Source organism: Diorhabda sublineata, chromosome 7 (genome assembly GCF_026230105.1).
Source record: "Diorhabda sublineata isolate icDioSubl1.1 chromosome 7, icDioSubl1.1, whole genome shotgun sequence".
Classification (NCBI taxonomy): domain Eukaryota; kingdom Metazoa; phylum Arthropoda; class Insecta; order Coleoptera; family Chrysomelidae; genus Diorhabda; species Diorhabda sublineata.
In genome coordinates, this window is record NC_079480.1 from 31,542,323 (window position 1) to 31,565,721 (window position 23,399).

Sequence of the window (23,399 nt, forward strand, 5' to 3'; positions counted from 1 at the left end):
GCCGATGCCGAAGATAATCACAGCACACAACTAGGCTACTGCGAATGATGATATTAAGACTGATGCTATTATTGATTGTATCAATTAATCTTCTGTAACCCTAGTTAAAGGTAGGATTTAAAGAAATCTATTTCGGCCAAACATTTCCTCCTCAATCATATAATTTAATCCAATTCAAATTCATTCATTATATCTACTGTATTTTTACTCATCTTGGGGGAAGGCGTGCTCCGATCCGCTACTGGTCCAAAGCCCCCAGTTTAAAAAATGTAATTGATTTCTCATTTAGAGTAATTTGTGTTCCAGCTTGACCCTCTTTGTCCTCCATGATCAATGTTGTTAACGTATTTCAATCAAGCACAGTAACAATTTGAATATTAAGAACAAATTTACCAAATAAAAAAAAATAAACACAATATTAATTTCTATCGAGAATATTGGAAATAATTAAGAGAACACTACTTGTAGTTTTGAGATAGACAAATAAAAACAAATATTTATAAGTGGAAATCAAGATCAATTAACTTTTGCAAGCGATTGAGCCAATTGTCGAAGCATTTTTCCCATTCCGATTAAGGTACTTCCAAAATATGCGATTTGAACGCATTAACCGCTTTCTTCAGGTGTAGGAAAACGTTAATCTCGCAATTAATGTTTGATTTGCGAGAATAAGAAGAATTAATTAGGTGCCAAATAAGGACTGTACGGTGGATGACCTATCAATTCGATGTTCTGGCTGTTCAAAAACGATTTGATTGAACTGATGTCTGAGAGATCGCATTGTCTTGGTGGAGAATGATTCGTCTTCTGCGATTGGTTTCCTCGATTTTTTCTAGCAACTCTATGATGATTAGATTTGACATGTCAGTGTTGTCATATCTCAAAACTTAAGTTGCGCTTTCGTATTAAAATTATTCTAATATAAAATGATCTATTTCGAATAACTTATTTTGTCATTATTTATAATTATAAATAGAGCTGCATTAATATGCAGATGTATTCCATCAGATCGGATCAGATTTTTACCTGTTGTAGCGACACAAATTTTTTACATATAAAATGGAGTTTGAGAAAGAGAATTTTTGAAGTTTCTGGAGTTTTTTGGCTAACGCAAGATTATGTGTGTGTCGTGTCGTCACTAGAAAAAGAAGCCCACATATTTTTTTTTTGATTTCTCGGATCATACCGTGAAAAAATTAGGCCACTATAACTTTTTGTTAAAATGTTACGAAAGCATTTTCAAATTCCGATTGGCATCACCACTTCCCAAATATATGATTTGAATGCATCAACCGCTTCTTCAGGTGTAGAAAAACGTTGACCCCGCATTTAATTTTTGATCTTTGAATAAGAAGAAATCATTAGGTGTCAAATAAGAACTGTACGGTAGATGACTCATCAATTCGATGTTCTGACTGTTCCAAAACGATTTTGTTTGGACTGATATGTGAGAACTCACATTGTCGTGGTGGAGAACGATTCGTCTTCTGCGGTTGGTTCCCCTGATTTTGGCAAACAAATACTTGTACCATTTAGAATTATTTACCGTTCTACGTTACTCTAACGGAACGGTGGTGACATGTCGAGTTATTCCGAAAGAACAGGTAATCGTTTGCGTGTACACTTTCGAACAACTCTATGATGATCAGATTTGACATATCAGTGTTGTCATATCTCAAAACTTAAGTTGCACCTTCGTATTAAAATTATTCTAATATAAAATAATCTATTTCGTATAACTTATTTTGTCATTACTTCTAATTATAAATAGAACTGCATTAATATGCAGATGTGACCCATCAGATTGGATCAGATTTTCCATATAATTTTTTTCGATTTCTCGGATCAAACGGTGAAAAAATTAGACTTAACCCTCTGTAATTTTTTGTTAAAATGTTATGAAAAGTACAATAGCCTGCAAATATGTAGAAGTGAAGAAAGGATATTTTTTTTAAATTTTTTATCCATCATCAATTGCAATCTTGATATCCAAGTGAATTCAAAGTGTCTCTATTACCTTTTGGAGTTGGTTTTATAGGGGAACTAGCAACACTTCTCCTAGCTACGTCTTTGAATGTAATGGGATAGTAGGTCGCTATACGCCCAATCTCTTGAACTTGTCCTGCTGATTGACTTTGGGGAATAGTTTTGATTGTATCGATGAGAGATTTTGAATATTTATCTTCTGATGAAGGCGACCAGTATTCTTTAGCTTGTAACCAATAAGTTTTCATTGAACCTGAGATCAAACAGGGTTTAGGGTTAAGATTATTTTTTGTAGTTTATTGAGAACACTTACCCTTTCCTTTAATTTGTATTTCCCCTCTTTCACTAACTTTGTACTTCGGTGGTAAAAGCTCCTTTGTGTATTCAGATATGTGTATTCTCATGGCTTCACTTGTAGACTCCATCCTTGACGCTGTATTGACACTATCACCAAACAAACAATATCTCGGCATTTTCAATCCAACTATACCGGCAACTACTGCACCCGAATGGACACCAACTCGTATTTTCAGATGTTGCCCTAAGAAAATAACTCATGTAGAATGATTATATTTATTTACATTTGCATTATGTTACCAGTTGAAGGATCTTTCAAGTTGGTGATGGCTTCAACCATATCTAATGCCATGTCACATACCCTTTCCGCGTGATTACCTTCTTTTTCTGGTGCTCCACTTACAACCATATACGCATCACCAATGGTCTCCACCTGGGGCCAGCAGTACGACAAATAGTTTCGATTGTTGTGTTACCATATTGTTGTAAAATACACAAAAGTGCAGCAATTATACACATCAGATTATTCAAGTTAATTTAAATGTCAAGGAACCGATGAATATGGTTTTATTAACTCCGGTTCGAAAGACAAGATAAACGTGTTTTAGGGATGATACAAGTATATGAATATATACGTTAGTAAATATATTAAAACATTTTCTTATTATGAAGAAGAATTCTATTAATATCACGAAACGAATATGTTAACTAATTTTGAGTTCAAAGAAGAATTTCAAATTGCAGTGTTCAATATTTGTCAAAATGAAAAAAATATTTTTTTAAATCAGTGCAAAAATAATACTTCATTATGCATTTTATGCATCTTGAAACTACATAACTTGCAATAATCAGCATAATCCATGCGGTCCATATGTATGGAATAAATTCAATTTTAGTGTTATCATGTACTAGGTATGTGAAAAAAATCTGAATCAAGTCGATTTTTATTCTTAAATTGACAATTTACAGTATGCAAATACTATCCCCCTCCAGTACGCCCTGGAAAATTTTTAATAAGAAAGGGATTTTAGTCCTCTGGTCAGCAATATAATTTTTCAGAATTTAGTACAATCATAAATGAGAAAATTAATTTTTAAAATGTAAAATTTTGACAATGTCTCTATCATAAAACGTAAAGTGGAGATAATATTTAGAATGTATTTTTCAATGTTCTTTACAATTAAATTAAATGTTCAAAATGACCACCATTCACTTCTTGACAATAACAGAGGCGATTTTGAAATTCTCGTACGTTTTTTAAGACCTCAGAGGTTTTTCTAATTTCTCCCGTTATCCTAACTTTTAAATCAGCAATATTGTCTGGTCTATTAAAATATACTTTAGATTTTAAAGAGCCCAATCGTGGTCGCACTTCGCTACAGAGTGAATTTCAGGGCCTGTGCACTGGAATAGGAGAAGTTTAGGACGATTTTCAACGCATCTATGTTGCCGGTTTACATTTAAAAGCTTACTTTTTGGTGTTTTATTTTTGAATGTTTATCAATCTAGATTCTGAAGCTAATTTGCAATCATGCATCGAGAAACAGATTATTGAATGAACAACGTCCATCTTGCAAAGGTGTATAAAATCTTTGCAAAGGTGTTTGATATTATTTGTTTATTAGCTAGTTATTATTTGTTGCGAATTGTGCTGTCGTGTTTACTTACTCAATATGAGTAAACGAGTAAAGGACTAAAGGATGCACGAATGAGCAAGCGATAAGGTGAGGGTATATTTACTATTTATCAACATGAAAATATTTAAATTGAAATCAAGTTCATATCTATACGAGAATAACTATTTTCTTCCTAACTTCATTAATTTGTATTTAGGAAATCATTTTGTTGAATAGTTAAATATGTTGAATGATTTTATCCTTATTTTACTTTTTTATAGACATTCCATTCCTACGAATGAAGACGTTTGCAGAATTTGGTTGCAAAGAATAAATAACCCCAAGTTAATGCTTGCAGATACAGTATTATCATCACATAGAATATCTGGTATTCATTTTGAACCAATTTGTAGAAACCCCAATGGCAGGTTAAAAAAACTTTCACTCACAACTCTACATTTACCTGGTAAGAACTTATATTTACTATGACAATAAACCTCTTATGAATCCTAGTGAAAAGTTATACAGAGGAAAAAAATTGCTATTTCCTCCAATAGTCAATGTCCCAATTTATAAACCATTCAATAGAAGCTCAACATATACAGGATTAGATCTTGTCACTCCTTATGTGGCAAATTCAGTAGCGAAGAAATTATTTAAAAGTCTCAAATGCCACTTGTGTAAAAATATAATATTGTCAAACGAATTAAATGATGCAAATTCATTAATGTATTCTAGGGAACATAAAAAAAATGTTTTATGTGCGTCTTAAGCAAAATTCTGTGATATTTTTAAAAGTTTTTCTGATAAAATTTTCGAAAGATTACCCCAGTTAATAAATTCGTTAGGCATAAAAAAACAAATATTTCGTTCGGAGGATTTGACAGACATTTCCTCAATATTTTGTTCAGATCATAAGGATTATGTAAATATGTTTGTAAATATTAGTTTTAACATATGCATCTTTCATTACATAGGTATTATTAATAAAATTTTGAAGGGCAAAGATCAACAATATAAAGACTATGATATTGTGATTAATATGGCATTTGTTAAATATAGGGAAAACTGCAAGAAAGACAACGGTAATCCTTAATTAACCACGGTTATAAAATCAGTTTTTTATATACCATTGTATGTACCGTGTGCAAACAGAAACATTTTTTAAACATCTCACTGTTGACAGTCCTAAGCCTGGTAAAGTGTGAAGGAAAATTTTTTGTTTGTGGATATACTTATAAAATGTCAAAAACAAAATAAAAATTATAATAATCATCCCGTGTTTCAATATTCCATCTACCTACATCTTATATCAACCATTTAATTGTGAAATTTAGATGGTCAGACCTGGTTGTCGCATAAATTGTAAATGAAACCAAAATATTTTACAAAATACTTCATTTAAACAGCATTTTAATTTCAGGTATTTATATTTTATTGTTAACAACAATATTTGAATTTGAAATGATAGCAAAATGAAAGTATTTTGCATAATATTTTTGTTTCATTTACAATTTTAAATTTCCCGCGAAATTAGCATGGATATGAACCTTAGATCAAATCTTTGATTATAGAAATCTTTTTTCTTGGTACGAAGCCAGTTCGAGAGATGTCATTAACATCGAACTTTGTCCTTAAATTTTTATACAGAGTGGCAGATCTATCGAGTATATAATCTTAGGTGAATTTCACGTCCAAAATCTGCTGTTGTACCAGAAAACATCGATGCCGTGTGTAAATTGATATTGCAAGTTGGTCATGTGACATACCGTAAGATTAAGGCTTACTTATAGTTCCATTCACATACATTCAACATTGCATGGATATTTGGCTGCCAAAAAGATTTGTTCGCGTTGGATAGTGTAAAGAAATGTTGAAAAAATGCAATCGCGGTGCTTAAAAAGACGTCTATAAAATAATAGAACGTCTTTATCAGGGATTTCCAAACCATTTTAAGCAAGAGACCCCTTTTCCTAACTGAACTGATATTTCAGACCCCTGTAATTACTTTACAATTAATTAAAAAATTCCATCTCTATTTTTTTCTATTTATACAAAATACTTACCAATTTAGAAACTTTGGGGTTGGTTAAGTGAATAATCTTAACATTCTTTAGTCATAAAAATTTATCAAATACAATAAAACTCAGTAAATATCAAGTGTAATTAATAATTATTAATTAATACAAGTTACGTAAGAATACTTGAGTAGGAATTATTTTTTGAAAAAACATTTAAATCGCATAGTGAAGATAAAAAAATTGAAACTTCAGTGCGATAGATCTACCAATCTAGCCAAATTCGGTTTAATATTGGTGAGTTGCAGCCTTAAATCGCCACGTTCGTTGATTTTCAAACGGTACCTTTGTTTTGTCAAAATGTTTGTAATCACACTGAAGCCTTTTTCGAACTCGAGTTAGTTGATACGGGACGATTTTTAGACGTCGTCGACCCACAAAAACAGTTTTCGTTTATGTCGACCCCTTGGAAACCGATATTGACCCTTTGGGGGTTTTATTTGCCGTCGGCAATTATGTATGGAATACAATATCAAATAAATGTCCGCCTCTGTTAGCCTTACAAAAGCGAGACCTCTTGAGAACAATTTTCCTTACATTCTCACACATTTCACGCTGTATTCCATTAATTTCATCACGAATATTTTGTTCAAGTTGCTCCAGCGTTACTGGTTTGTTTGTATGAACCTTGCTTTTCAGATATCCCCACAAAAAGAAGTCCGGAGCAGTCAAATCAGGCGACCGTGGAGGCCAATAAACATCACCATTTCTTGAAATAACTTGTTGTGGAAAGACGTCTCGAAGTAATCCTGGCTGTACGATGTGGCACGGTCTTGTTGATACCACATGTTAATCAAGTCCAAAGCATACATTCGTGGCGTTAAAAAGTTTTCAATCATATCGCGATCCCATTGACAGTTACCGTTACGCCGTTTTCAGTTTCAAAGAATTAAGGTCCAATGATTCCTCCTCACCAAATTGCACTTTTAATGGATGCAAAGGTGACTGATGTATAATTTGAGGATTGGCATGTGCACGGCGGCGTAAATGATCTTCTGGAAGAAGCTCTTGTGTCAACTGAATGTTTCAGCAGTACGTTGTGGTCCATCAGCTACAGTCCCACTTTCTTCGAAACGTTGTTTCTCTTAAAAATTTCACGCAATTTTCTCGTTGTCACAGTAATCAATGATTGCTTTTGATAAAATGTTTTAACGATTAAAACACGTTGGTTCACCGAATATTTTTCCATAATAAATTTCCCACGTCTCTACTTCACGACTGCCAAATATGAACTGTCAACACTAATGTAAATAAGACAGAAAGTTTCGTGATTTTTTGTTCTTAAGCTTCATTTTAAATTCTACTATGCATGCCAAAAAAAAGTGATTCAAGTTACATACGCGGCTTATCAAGAAAATTTAAAAGCGCAGCAGAAATATTATACATTCTCAGAAATTCTTATTTAGCAACATATGTATATAAATCTGATTTTCTTGTAAATTCATTTTATAGCATTCATTTTCTGTTCAGATCTCTAACAATAAACTTGTAATTGCTTTAATAAATATATTTTTCAAAAACGAATTTTTCGTTAAGAAAAATAGAATTTTCATCAAGTTTCTACATTTTTTGATGTATTTGAATAAATATTAAATATTTTTTTTATATTTCAATGCCAAATATTTTTCAAATGACACTTTTATAGTTGTCTATAACTGCTCCAGTTGTAACTGCTTCAAAACCATTGTTTACTACATGTTATAAATCTCTCCTTTGATTAGGTTAGGTTAGGTTAGGGTTATCAGGTACAGGAACGTGAAATGCGAAAAAGAAGATTAAAAAAGGTCCTTTGCCATTTAATTATTAGAGAGTTTATCGCTCCATCTCTTGCGGGGTCTTCCAACGCTTCGACGCCCTAAGGGCGACTCGTCTCTAGCTATTTTGGCCATTCTATCGTCATTCATTCGATCTTCGAATTCGTTCCATTCTCTCTTTCTTTCCAATATCCATTCGTTTACGTTGTCAATTCCACATGTTCTTCTAATGTCCTCGCTTCTCTCCTTGTCAAAAAGTGATCCTATGCACAATTTTCAATCGGTGGTTTCTAATATTATCTGTGTCTGGTCTAGCTTCCGGTTTGTACGTTAATATAGGCATCGTAAATTCGGGATTTGGTCTCGATTCCGATATATTTGTTTCGGAAGATTGTATCGTTCAGATGAGCTGAGGTTCTTGCTGCACTGTATCCTGATATTTCTATGCCTAGATATTTAAATTTCATCTCTTGTTGTATAATTTCATCATCTACAACCAGTTTGCATTTGATAGGTGTTTCGTTTTTAATGCAGATATCTTCATTTTTAAACGTTTTGCCGTTGCGTTGAATTGGAATAGTATAGGATCTTGGCGTCTTTGTTTCCCATTTTATACCCTTTCAGGCTAAAAGAATCTCCTTGTCGAATACCATTGTTTACAGGTATTTCTTCAGTAGTTAACCCATTGGTTTTGGCCTGTGTTGTTTCTCTGGTAAATGTTTTTATGATGTTATATGGGATTTGCTTGTTGTATAGAAGGTGTACCACGTCCTCCAGTTGTATTCGGTCAAACGCCTTTTCCAGGTCTATAAAACACTTTTTATAAAAAAGACTAATTAACGTACCTATACTAACCACTGATGGAACCTCGATACTTTATAATAGAAATTTTTTTACGGGTTAAATTAATACTCAAATATTAATAACAAAAGTGAAACTATCAAGATGTATAAAACACTTAATGAAACATGCACTTTTACCTTTTCGACTTTTAGTTTTAGTTTCATTTATTTCGAATTAAATGATTAGTTTAAACATTTTAAACAATTATTATTGATACTCACTTTGTACACGCTGTTTCTTTCTGTTAACTTATCAAATATTGAGTACATGCCGTTGAGCATTGAAACTACCTCCATGGGGGTGATTCTACTGCAGATTTCTGTAAACGTTACCACATCTGAGAAGAGAATAGACACGCTATCAAACATCTGAAAAATAAAATAGAATAGAATTACAAAGAACATAATGATTGGGCTAGAACTTACATTATTCGTCAATAAATAATTAACAATTACCTCACAAGTATCTATTGGATTTTCTCCTTTCCTTAATCTATCAGCTACTTGTTTGGGGATCATCTGATATAACAATTCATCTGTTCTTGTCATTTCTTCGTCCAGTTTTCTCATTGACTCTTCCAATTTTTTGCTTTTCAACTGCTCTTGATCTAAAGCTAACTTAAGCTCGACTGATTGTTGAGTACCGGCTAACATCAAATCTCTAAAAATTTTTGTAATTACATATTAAAATTGCGGTATAAATGGCTAGAGGAGGTAAAAGTCTTACCGACTGAAATCATGCATAGAGAGATCATTAATATAGAGTCCAGAATTTATTAAAGAATTTAGATCTGGCATCACAGGTGTTCCTAAATACATCATCATTCTCCAGTTGTCCATATAAATCATTTGGCCTGAAAATATCGGGTGATCAACCGATAAATCGAATTTTAATATATCCAAAGTCCAAAAAACAAGAAAAGATTTTCATATATACACTGTGTCCACTTAAGTTCGCACCTTATTTTTAATATTACGAAAAAAAAAATATTATTCTTCATAAAAAGTTCTGTATGTTTTAAAAACTTGAACAAAATCGACGGATTTTGAAATTTTTGGGTCGTATTCGTGGTATGATATAAAATATGAAATGGACTCAAGTGCAAAGTACTTTTTTCAATATCGGAAATTATCATCATGAAAATTTATTTAAAATTGTAAGCTATGTTTAACAAAATGTTGATAAACGAGGTGAAGTTTGTATCTACACTAACTCATCAGACGCGCTGCTGTGTGATTTTTGTAACAAAACCTCTAGAATTGGTCCAAGTTTCACGAAAAAACTCTCTCAACGATTAATCAATAATTTACAATATCATTCTTCAGTTCTTTTCAAAAATATAGGTTGTATCCTACGATTCTTCAGGGAAATCTGATGAATTAACATCTGCTCGTCCTCATCATCGTCTTCTTCTAATGAAAGTTAATGTAGCAACAAATTCATCATCAATAGATTTAAATATTTGTTATTTACTTTTTAAAAATATCGAGAACTGAATGAACTCTTATAATTGTAGAGTGAAAGCGTCAACAAAATCACTTGTAACCACGTCCAACGCCAGCTTCTGACAAAATTGACAAAAACACTGTGACCAGACGCCCTATCGACACGACATCTCTAAGATTGATATTTTTCCATGCGATTGAACCAGTTTTTGAGCACTTCTCTCACTTTGACTCGTGTTGCTCAAATATATAGACACAAACCACTTGTGTTGATAATCGTCTACCACGAAATTTGTTATTGTTGTGCGTATTATTTTGAATGGTTGAAAGTGGAATCAGCCATTTACGTTGATTTTGTCCAAATGTTCCAATTTGTTCGATGACTTTCAGCAGACAAATGGCTGTGTACAATTCGGAGTTGACCGTTTCACATTGCTCTAACGTTGCTGTTGTCACACGACCGGTAGTGCTGAAGAAAAAACCGTTTGCCCCGATGTGTTTGTTGGATTTAGCTCGTCTTGAATGACCCACACAGGTGATTGCAATTTTATTCCGTGGTCATATGAGTCTCTCTTGTCAACTCTAAAACAATAAAGCGGTACACAGAATAAACGCGAACATGACGAATATGACGAGCGGATCTAGGCGACGTGAATTGGGTTTTAAGTTTTGCATAACTATAGGTGCCAGCAAATCTTGAAATACCTTGTATTTCAGCCCATACCAATGTATGGACTGAGAACAATTTAGTGAATCCAGAGCTATCGCACTGGACATATCGAAAGAGCTTGACAGGGTTTGGTATGTCAAACCTTTTAAATAGATTAAGATAGTTTGGTTTGTCGTTCTTACTTATCGACTGACTGACGTAGCTTTTTTAAAGACCCATCCAGGTCCTTATCGATGGTGACATACCTCAGAAAGGTTTTAGTGTCAACGCTGGTGTTCCCCAGGGATACATCTATCAATCTACCATCTATCTCCTGTACATTAACGAATCACATAAATTCAAATAAACTCGACTAACACTGAAATCCATAGACAGCTAAAGATTATCCCTACCAATACCGATCGGGAAAGTATTCGTGGGTGGGTGGAAGTATTTTGATTGAGGTTAACGTAGAAATGATCCAGGGTGCTGTTTTTGAAAAAGATGCTGGTTCTAGAGCTGAGGATTTGGTCCTATTTGGATTTAAAAATCACCGTCACCGCAAATTTGCTTGTTGGGTGTTAAGGTTTGGAGCAATATTCTTGGTATAGTCACGTGGCCGAATTAGCTAAGGCATCTTCACAAAAATTTGGAGCTTTATACTTCGTAACATCTTCTAATTCTCTATAAGGCCCAAAGTCGACAATCTTTGCAATATTGCTAGCACATTTTGGGCTCGTACTCGGAGGAGGCTCGACAAAATACCAAAGATAGCAATTTGACTTATAGGTGATCCAGATTTGACCAGAAACTCGGAAAGGTTAGAGCATAAAAGAAAACTGTTTTAACTCTGTTTTACAAATACAACAGGCAGACGTGGCTCTAAAGTACCGAGTTCACTTGCAGACGCCTAGAAAGTCCAACTATCGTGAGATCTTTTTTTGTCTAAGTGCAAGCCCGTGAAATCAGTTATAACGGCACCCTGATCACTACAACCTATTAAAGTTGAAGATCAATATCCACCACAGGCATCTCCACACGGCAGGGTCCACTCGAACTACTCGAGTGTTATACCTCTTGTACCTGGTTTTTACATAAAAAGAAGTTGGCAATAACTTATTTTTCACTTATCTCTTCGTCGGCTAGTTTCTCTAAATATTTTTCTTGTTGTTCTCAATACATGAAAGAATGAAAATAAAGGTACTATTATCACTTTCCTCAAATTTTTAGAATTGGTACGGTACTTGGGTAACTGTAGGAGCAGAATAAATTGAGTATGTGCGCACTCAGAAATTAAAAAGAGATATTTGAATATAATGTTTAGAATTATAATTTCTAGTGGAAGGTATAGAATATCAGTCAAACGTTTTTATCAGCCCTCAGTACTTACTGTCTTCAGTTCTGAAGTCTGAGCATATTTCTCATTGCATTTTACAAGACCATTACCTTTAAGTCTCAAATTTCTATCTTCTGACATTTCCATTTCATCGCTAAGTACCAATTCGTGTCCCCGTTTTCGTTCCGATGGTTTGTCATTCAATATGGGCTCCACTGTCACCAATTCAAAAATATTATTAGTACGGTTGAGTATCTAGGAAATGTAAAACCAAAAGTTATGAATGGTGCACGAAGTGAAACTAAAGCATCAGTTCTACATTTTTTTATTCGTAAATGAATTTTGTCAAAAAATATTTTTATGAATATCTAATAATCATGAAATTATCTATAATCGAAGAACTATGAATAATGTGTATTTACAACAGCCGGATAATACAGTCACATATTTCCACGAATAGGATTGTTGAAAATACCTTTCAATAAACATGAAATCGTCAAGTTTATAGCTTATAAAATTGTAAACCTTGTTTTTTGTATTAATAAAGTTTTTGAAAGCGAATTTTCGGAAGTTAAAAATATAATTGGCGCAGTCGGAGTAGGATTTGTGCGGTCGCGAATTTTACGCATAATGCGGTGATAGACCCGACTACGTATTTTAATACAGAAGAATTTGAATAAAGAAGAACAGGATCTGAAAATACCTCCGTTATTTTACATTCATAAGGATGGAGGAGTTACATGAAGAAAAATCTAGATTATTCTAAAAATTAATACGGAAAAAGGATCATATTTTGTAAACATGTGTCAGCGTTTATTTTATTATAAAATTGGATCGTTGAAAATACCTTTCAATTAACGTTAGTAATTCATTTGTGAAATTAATTAAGTTCATCAGCTTATAAAATTTAAACAGTGTTTTGTTTGTATTAATGAAGTTTTTTAAAACGAATTTTCATAAGCTAAAATTATAATTGGCGCAGTCGGGATAGGATTCGTGCGGTCGCGCACTATGCGGGAATATTTTCTCTAAATAGAAATGTTTCACAATATTTTTTCGTCAGAAAATTTTAGAAAGCGTTAAAAGCATCAAATCAATCAGACAATTTCGCAAAAAAGACTAGTTACTCAAGATGAATCCACACAATTCAGGAACATAGAAGCACCAATTAATATCAAAGGACAATAAACTATCCTTATCATAAAAACAAACATTTCATAATCAAGGTAGAATGAGACAATCAAAAAGAAGAGAAGTGACAAACCGTGAAGGAAATAACAAAAAACCTGGAAAAAAGTGGACTGAGCTAGAGACGGGTCAAATATGAAGAAAATAGTTAAATGGAGAAGAAATTTCACCTCTACATCTGATGTAGAAGAGGTTGCGCATAAGTACAGTGAGTAGAGTCTGTTCTCTAGTATTTAATATTTTGCAGAAATTATGTACAATTAAAAAATTGGAAAATGAATTCTTTAGGAAGAGAAAATTCTCTGATAAAAGGTCCAAATCTCAATGTCCATTTATTACTTCAATTTAACTTTGATAGTTATAGTTATATATACATCATCATCATCAAGCCTTTCAATACTTTGGATTATGGCTATCGCTTTAAGCGCTTTAAAATCGTTTCTTGAGGAGGATTACTCCTCGTTTTCTATGTTTGTTTTCTTTATAGTTTATTGTTTGTCTTGACTGCTTTTGTTATTAACTTCCATTCCTTTCTGTACCGGCATTTTGCTCTCTATATTAAGTGCTTTTATGTCTCCTCTATTCCGTTTCTGCCTTCTTTGACTTGTCTCTTCTCCTTTGCCACAATGGGATCCATTGCTTTATTCTTTTGACCATTTCAGTTGGTTTTTTTCTCATTATATGCCCAGTCCAGTTGAGTCTTTGTGCTTTTATGTATATAACTATATTTTCTTTCTCCAGCTCTTTTTCTATATCTTCGCTTTTCTTCGCTTCCCTCCCGCTCTTCTGTGTTAGGTTTGGACCTGTTATAGTTCTCATCATCTCTCATTAGGTTCTTCTAAGTTCTTTCTTGTATCCTTTTTCCTTTCCTTTATCCTGTCTCTGGAAGTTTGTCCCAACGTTATTTCTAGATAGATAGTTATATATTACATAACATAATTTTTTTGAAATATCGAATATTGATTGGGAACTTCAAAGAAGTTGTGGTATATTTCGAAAACTTCGAGGAATCTATTTTTGTTGCAAAGAAATCACAAGGTGATTTTTGATGGATATAAACGTTATTCATGTAGAGTAATTTAACACTATATCTTTTTGTGTAAGCACGTGGTATTGAAGTTAGCAATTTATTAGCTATGCATAGTTGTAACTGTTCATTATGATCACTGAATATATCAAAAAATCACTTTCCCCTCCTCTTTGAAATCAAAATATTAGTATGATAAACAAACTTACCGATCCAAATTTAAATGCGATCAATGGTCTAACTAAATCGAACCAATTTGTTATCTTTTTTCCCACTAGATCCGGAAGGATGACCATCAATGAATTTCCTATGCTTCTTACAATCATATCTGAACTAAAAAAGAAAATAAATAGGATTTGAATATCATCATTCAATTATATATAATATTAAGTGGATACGCTGCTATCTGAAGAAGTAAATTAGCTCTAACAAAGATTTATAGACCTTTCAGGCACTAGGAGATTATCCTTCTTCATCAAAAATTTAAGAGAAAACTATTACATGAATTGTGCAATTTTTAAAGGAAGAATAACGAGGGATAAACGCTTCCAAATAATAGTAGGGTCTTCCTTGTCAAAATAGGCATTTACGTATACGATAACGCCCTACAAATGCAGTCGTTTTTGCCTTTTCTCCCTTTACCTTAATAAGCAACGATACTTAAAAACTTTTCTGTTGTTGCTTTATTTTTTAGACTATCTAAAAAACATTTGCAATTGACCGTCTTGAATGTTTTGTCGACGCAAAAAATCTTACTGATTCTGTTTAAACTGCGTCACTGAATCCTAGAAAATGATCATTCCAATTCGCTTTTTGTTCAAAGCGAACCAACGCGGCACCAAACGCGCGGATAATTCTTCAGTCAGAAGGATACCAATTGATGAGATTTTTGTATTCAACTGCTAAAAATTGTACTGACTTTTAGAACCGCCGTCGGTCATATCTCAGGAACCGATTATATCAAAGCTTTAAGAAAAAATATAACATAAGTGGCCCCGAGGAATACGTAGAAATTATTTTCATAATTTTAGGTCCGCCACTAGAGGGGGGCGTATTTGCCGAAAACTTCGACTATTGTATATACTTAATTGGGTAAATTTAAAAAAAAATGGGTTTTTCAATTCACTATTTACAAATACACCCTCTAGTGGTGAACTTATAATTCTGAATTTCCACGTGTTCTTCAGTCAACTTCTGATATAATTTTTTTCCGGAGCTGTAATACAATCCGTTCCTGAGATTTGTTTAACTCCTCTTCCATAGACGTACTGACTTTTAAAAACGAAATTTAATGTCAACCCAATGCTCCAATTTTGTCCATTTTCAAAAAAATTCTCACAAAGACTTTTACGAATATCAAACAGAAATTAAGCGTCAAAAATGGAGGAAATATTTATGAAAATCTTTTATAGTATGGAGAAATATATTTTCCAACTTATATTGATAATCGCTGACATCTTAGTTTGAGATCAAAAGCTTCGGTATTCTCAACATTGTAATATGTAATTGCTCAACCAAAGCTCTCATTATTCAATTTTTGTTTTCAATTGTCAGCACTATTTTCAGATCAGTTGTATAAAGTGGACGTTATTTAGTTTCATATTCATAACAGATGATTTGTAGTTGAACTTATAATCTAGTACTTCTGGAACTACTTGTCTTCTTCTCCTAGTTGTTCCATTTCTAGTTTGATATCATTCTTGTCAACTGATTATATTAAAACTTGAGTAGCTTGTAGCAATTATTAGATGTTGGTAGCGTACTAAATGAAAACGCTCTGGACTCTAGTGGGAAAAACAAGACTAGATCGAATCAGGAACACTGACATCATGGAACATTGTGGGATGCAAAACATCGACAAAAAAAAGATACTGGTAAACCAAGGTGAGAAGAATGAAAGAGAGTAGACTGCCACTCATCAAACTTGAAGGGAAACCAATAGAAAAAGAGAACCCGGACGACCACCCAAAAGATGGATGGACAGCTGGAAGTCCACCTCTCAGAAACTGATACAGAGAAATCTGCAAAACTAACAGATCATGAGATCTTAAAAATGAATAAGAAGAAGAAGAAGGTAGCGTACGACAAACATTTGAAAATGTCTTTGTAATAGTTACTATTTTTCTAAAATGTGAAAGCAACGATATTAACGATTTTAAATATTAATTCATATATACTTATAACAATGAAGATTTCAGTTTCAACACGAAAAGTTTGAAATTAGTAGATCAAACGACACCAAAAGCATATGGAAAACGTCTTACTGTTTCCAAAGTTCAGAAAAAAATTGATAGCAATTATAGCACAATTCTTTGAAAATATTAATCCCTTGTATTACACAGTTTGGCCGCATTTTTTAAAAAAAGTTTATGCTACAAAGGTGAATTTACCTTAAGAATTGGAAGACAGAATTCAATGTGACTTTAATGACCTCAAAGCTGAGTCCTAACTGTTTAGGAGATTGATGGATTGTTTAGAAAAAAAGATAAACTTATGTTATTAGCCTTTTTTTAAATTTTCATCTGGTAATTTTTGTTTAATTAATACATTTCTCATTATTTCATACCAGCATCGGTTTTTACTTCATAATTTTCAAATCAAAATATTCCGAAAACGGTACACAGTAACGAGTTTTATCAAAAGTACCTTTTTGGTGTAAAATTAAATGTTGTTTCAGTTCACTTGAAATTTTGTGCTTAGTAAATATAATATTGAAAAAGTTATGATCAATACTACTTGGTTAGAATAGTGTAATTAGCGCCCTCTATGAAAATCAGATATAAAAATAAATTCATTGGATGTATCAGCTTCAAAAACATATTCGTAAAAAATCTTAATATATTGTTGCCAGTAGTTGCGGCAAAATCGTAAAAAATGTGATATAAAATTTTTTACTGAGCAAACCCCAAATATTTTTCGGTCTTCTATCTATTCTAGAGACGGGATCACCCTTTTCTTTTAAACACCATGTAAAACATTTTATTACATTTTATGTAATATCCTAAACAAAAACCAATAATATAATGCTCAACTTCCATATTTTACAGATGTAAAAAATATTAAAAAAAAACTAGATGACTTGAGATTGTTCTTTTATTCATTATTTATTTAAAAGCGTCCCTAATCAAGAACGAAACAGAAAAATGTTTTGATAAATACTTAAATAAAAGTCGAAACGTCAAATTTTATCTTTCTTCCAAAAATTATTAAAAAACCTAATTTCGAAACAGAAGAAACCTGAAATCAAGAAGATTTAGGAACATAAACATATCAAAAGGTCTGAGAAATAAGAAAATATTTTGATAAAGACTTGAAAAAAAGGCAAAACGTCAAATTTTATTTTTCTTCCAAAAATTATTAAAAAATCTAATTTCGAAACAGAAGAAACCTGAAATCAAGAAGATTTAGGAACATAAACATATCAAAAGGTCTGAGAAATAAGAAAATATTTTGATAAAGACTTGAAAAAAAGGCAAAACGTCAAATTTTATTTTTCTTCCAAAAATTATTAAAAAAACTAATTTCGAAACAGAAGAGACCTAAAATCGAGAACAATTTAGATGCATTGGGCGTGAAATAGCACGGCGAAATGCTACTAGAATCAAAATTCATTATGCCTTTATAAAATTGTTCTTTGTCACTTGTACTGAACTTCAAAAATAATTCAAATCTTGAAGCATTTACATCACTATATTGTACATTGTAAATTTCATTCGTAAATCTTTGTATTATATCTGTTTTTTCTTTATTATTAATTAATATAATCAATAAAATATTTTGATACTCTTCATTTTGTATCAATAAATTGTATAGTTCATATGATCCAGCCAAATGTGTATGCCAAGTCACGAAAAATCATAAACCATTGTGGTGTAAAAGCCCAGCGGCACTATTAAAAGTTGAAGAAAGTTTGAGTCAACATGAAAATAATGAAGAATGTGACGAATCAGAGGATGAAAGACATAATTGTGATGATGATAGTTTAGATGAATTATAATAATTATGTTCTGCTTTAGTGAAAACAATTATTTATTGTATTATCTTAAATTAATACATTAATTACGATATTTTGATCAACTGAAATAAAAATGAACGCGGGAAAAAATTTTCTATATTTCCTTCGATTTATTTATCCTTTTAAAAATTTAAATTTGAGATATAAATAACATTTTTTGATAACGACTTAAAGTCTTTATCAATGGCAAATTTTATCTTTCTTTCGAAAATTATTAAGAAAACTAATTTCAAAACAGAAGAAACCTAAAATCAAAAAGATTTAGAAACACAAACATATCAAAAGGTCTCAGAAATAAAAAAAATATTTTGATAAAGACTTAAAGGAAAGTCAAAACGTCAAATTTTATTTTTCTTCCAAAAATTATAAAAAAAACTCATTTTAAAACATGAGAGACCTAAAATCAAGAACATTTAAAAACATAAATATATCAAATGGTCTAAGAAATAAGAAAATATTTTGATATAGACTTAAAGAAAAGTCGAAACGTCAAATCTTTCTTCCAAAAATTATTAAAAAAACTAATTTCGAAACAGAAGAGACCTAAAATCAAGAACAATTTAGATGCATTAAAATAATTATTTAGAAAAATATTAATCAAGCCAATATTTTTTAGAAATATGAGCATCAATTCTGATTTAGGAAATGGCAAGATTTTACTAATAGTTAGTTGAATCATCCCTATTGTTTTATTTATATATCACTTAATGCTGGTATTAATTAGTATTCAATTAAAATGTTTAAAAAAGTGTCATTTTAATTATTTTCTACTAATTATATTCTACACAATAAGCATGGATTTTTGCCCTCTTCAGTTTTCTCTCTGTCTCTCTTTCTCTCTCGATCCTCTCCTTCTAATTTTGGCACATTTGAACTACTTGTGAAAAAATAGTTAAGGCGGGTCCATAATCTCTAATAAGTCTATGTTCATAGCGAATAAAAACACTTACCCAAAAACAATACAAAATGGAAATATTTCAAATAATACTGAAGCACTTATTGGCAAATGTTTTTCCTCTCTGGTCATCGCTAAAGATGCTAAAGTGAACGCCCTGTTGTCAAAAGTCAATTGAAACGTAACGTGTACCATATCGAATAATAATTCTTCTCTTACCAACTCAATTTTCATTTCTTTATGATAAAAATGTCTGGCAACCTGAAACAATAGTAACAATCGGAAGCGCGTGATAGCGATTCTAATACGAACCTATTTTTTTTTCTACTCACTTCTCTTATCTGTCCCATGGTATAATACACGAATCCTCTTCTTTTACTCCTGTAATGTAACGTCAATCCTTGTTTCGTTTCGTTTTCGCAGATGAAACTCGGAGCTCGCATTCTCGGATACGAAAATTTCAGATATTCGTGTAAATTATCAAGACCGTTGAGAAAATCTCTCATGTGCCTCCCCAATACTGACAAAACTCTATCGTATCCATATTGACTCACAAACCCAATAAAAAATACACCCATTTGGTCAGAAAACTCTTTTTCGCTCACTTGCAGGATCTGGAAAAAGGGCATAACCAACATTATGTAAAATCACAAATATTTAGGAAATAAAGGGAATGGCCTATGTCTCAAACTATTTACTCAAGCTATATAGAAATATGGGGAAACCAGAACAATCGCATTGGGCATATCGGAGGCTTTTGACAGGGTTTGCAACGCCAGCCTTCTTAATAAATTGAGATCGTTTAGTTTGTCGTCCTCACTCATCAACTAGTAGCTTTCTCAAAGACCGATGGAAAAACAGAATGGTTCAAGGTCAATTCTGGTGCTTTCTTACTCCTGTACTCGACAAAACAGCATGATATATAGTTTAAATGCGGACCACACCTAAATTCGTAAGCAACAATAGATCACTACCATCGATACCGATCTTGAAAATATTCTGGTGTGGAATGGAAGCAATTTGAGTTTAATGTAGCAAAGACCCATAAGAATTAGCTAAGGCAGCTTCACAAAAACTTGGAGCCCTCTTTGAGACCCAAAAGCTATATACTCGAATCCTCTACAAAGCCCAAATTCATTCGGCTTTGAAGTATTACTCGCACATTTGGAACTCGGCTCCCAAGCATACCCTTAGGATGCTCGACTCAATATAGAAGAGAGAAATTCGACTTAAAGGCTATTCAGAGTTGACCAAAAACTTAGAGCATAGAAGAAAGGACTCGTTTCTTCGAAAAAGTGTAAGCCTGTGAAATCAGCTATAAAGGCACGTCTTTCCCAAATACTACTGAAGTTCAAGATCAATATCCATAGGCATCTAGGCAGGAACTAGTTGAGTCGAGTGCAATGGGGTTTGCTCAAAAAAACTAAAAGTGGAACTTCATAATCATAAAATTTCCTAGGAATTACTGGAAGATGATCGTGATAGAATTGTGATTATGATCAATTATCCACGAACAAAATTTTGTGCTTCATTTGAAATTCTTCTTTCTTCAGATTCAACCATTCGGCACTAGGTCCTGTTTTATTTCCATAGCTTCTTCGCTCTGGCTGTGGTACTCGCATTACTACCTTGATGAGTTACTGAGGCTTCTGATCGACAAATTTGGCAACAATGGCAGCTTCCTGAATTTCAGTTAACTGAGGAGATACTGAGTGAATTTTTACTTCAACTGACCTCATATTAATTATTGAATCATATGTTACTGACAATTACAGTGACATTGAGTAGGAACTCTGATTCATGCAGGCAAAATGTACAGGGTCCTTTACGACGAGCTGAATCGATATGTATGTCGTAGGTCAATAGACAAGTTCAGATTTTAGCTAATATCCCAGGATAATAGGCAGTTGGCTGATGGAGAGCCATGCATGCCTATTCTCCCGGAGTATTAGCTAAATGCCGGACTACAGATTATTCGTTGAAAAATGACCAAGCGTTTGTTTATTCTACTGGAACTTTAGCTAAAATTCGGATAATAGACTATTGGGTTTTCCAGTTTTCAAAGTTTTTAAATTGCGAAATTCGGCACCATTTTCTGAACATCCTATATAAATTTTTGTCAAGACTTCCACAGATTTGGAAAGCTGTAAGTCGTATTTGTCCAAATCCTAAAAATATTAGACTTGATTTACTTAAACTTTGAAATATAATTTTTTTAGTGGAGGGCTGCATGTGTTTCGAAAATCTGAAGTAATTAAAAAATGGTAAACTTCATTTAAAAAAAGTTTCGTCAAAAAAAACAAGTACTTGTAGAATTTTCAGGATCGTCCTAAATATTTCGATTATGCTTTTATGGTAACTATGGCTCAATTAAATTGGCTATAATATGGCTGTGCTGTATCCAGATATAGGCAAACTTTTCACTTTTTCTTACACTCTTTTATAGTCTATCCTCTTTATAAACGCATAAAAAAGTTTTGACATAGAGAACTAGTAGATTCTTACCTGAACGGCTTTTTTGGTTAATCTCGATAGTAATCCCTCTGGATAGACTTGATGTGTACTGAAACTTGGTTGATCTACAGCAGCTGCACGTCGAATCTCTTCCCATTTGTCTTCTCCGTACGTTTGTTTGATATACTCGGACATATTTTCTATTAACAACCCGTACATTGCGCATTTGTCTACAAAATAAGATAAAGCGTTAGCTGAAGTAACCAATACATAAAATTCAGACCACAATATCAAACGTTTTATTGAAGACGATGAGCTTTGCAAATTGAATTGGAATTGCTCGTACTTGATGATGAACAAAATTCACTCATGCGATCTGTTGATATAAAAAAACATCGAGCTTTTCGCGAACAATATGATATGAGAGCATTCGAAAGAAGCTTAAAATAAAATCATGAATGTTCTATTAGATTTACTTCGACAAACACGTCGTCCTTTACCTATTTGTAATGGAATTGGAACTTTGAAAACGAAATGTATGCGGTATTTGTTGAAAGTTATGCCTGTTATGCTGAAAAATTTTAATCGCAGTACTTCAAAAGATGTCTAAGATCGTGACAAATCATGGATCTATGCATATGAAACCGCAACTAAACAAGAATTGACTGTATGGGACTTTCGAGTTGGTTCAAGTTGCATTTCGTAGCAAATTGACGATTGTTTTTTCTTCACCTTACCATTAAAGTAAAGTAGAAAGATCATTTTAATGGTACATATGTTTGACATAAGTATTGAAGAAATGTGAGAAAAATCAGGGAAACCAAAATCGAGAAAGTAATTAGCAAAGAAAGCCTACTTTTCATAATTTTTGGAGAAACCAATATCTCCTTCATTATAACATAGGTAAATGTTATCATTAATCCCGAGCGTTTACTACCCATCCCTGTACTAAAGTCGGCAATTTCAAAAGACCCATGATCGCGGAATTGTAAAATTTTTATATAAATCGACAGCTATTAATTAGAGGAACAAAATGCACTCGGTAAGCGTCGATTTATTTGGCCGAAAGTATGACAAAATATAATTATTAAAAAAAAAAGAAAAACTGTTTTCTATTCATCGCGGATTTCGATAAAAAACGGTCTATTCGATAGGAAATTTTGTGAATTAATGAGAAAAATGGGTTTCCAAATTTTTTTCAGCCGGAAGGGACTGGCTTACCTATTTAAAGGGTGTGATTAGGGAATAAAATAATTATTATCATTCATCTAAACTATCATCACAATTATAATGTCTTTCATCCTCTGATTCGTCACATTCTTTATTATTTTCATGTTGTCTCAGATTTTCGTCAACTTTTAATGGTACCGCTGGGCTTTTACACCACAATGGTTCGAGTTTATGATTTTCCGTTGGATCATATGAACTATACAATTTATTGATACAAAATGAAGAGAATCAAAATATTTTATTGATTATATTAATTATTTAATAATGAAGAAAAACCAGATATAATACAAATTTCACGAATGAAATTTACAATGTACAATATAGTGATGTAAATGCTGCAAGATTTGAATTATTCTTCAAGTTCTGTACAAGTGACAAAGAACAATTTTATAAAGGCATGATGAATTTTGATTCTAGTAGCATTTCGCCGTGCTGGAAAGCCTCATCAGAAAAAATTTCACGCACAATATTCGTAAATAAAATGTGGCAAAATGTGACGGAACCAAAATGCATTTCATATGATCCAACCGAATGTGGATGGCAATTCAATCGAACCATTGTGGTATAACGGTCCAGTGACACCACT

At 32.6% G+C, this 23,399-nt stretch overlaps 1 protein-coding gene across 1 annotated transcript in view; it reads right to left on the reverse strand.

Moving 5' to 3' along the window:
• Positions 1-23,399, reverse strand: part of LOC130446639 (soluble guanylate cyclase 88E) — a 31,576-nt gene that overhangs the window by 2,942 nt on the left and 5,235 nt on the right. Inside the window, exons 2-12 of the mRNA XM_056783006.1 lie at positions 21,635-21,813; positions 19,462-19,743; positions 19,185-19,390; positions 14,429-14,552; positions 12,115-12,259; positions 9,301-9,427; positions 9,030-9,234; positions 8,796-8,942; positions 2,584-2,716; positions 2,300-2,527; positions 2,018-2,239 (exon numbers count right to left, since the gene is read on the reverse strand). Coding sequence (XP_056638984.1) covers positions 2,018-2,239; positions 2,300-2,527; positions 2,584-2,716; positions 8,796-8,942; positions 9,030-9,234; positions 9,301-9,427; positions 12,115-12,259; positions 14,429-14,552; positions 19,185-19,390; positions 19,462-19,743; positions 21,635-21,802 — 1,987 coding nt within the window. The 5' untranslated portion in view covers positions 21,803-21,813. The remainder of the gene's footprint in view (positions 1-2,017; positions 2,240-2,299; positions 2,528-2,583; positions 2,717-8,795; positions 8,943-9,029; positions 9,235-9,300; positions 9,428-12,114; positions 12,260-14,428; positions 14,553-19,184; positions 19,391-19,461; positions 19,744-21,634; positions 21,814-23,399) is intronic.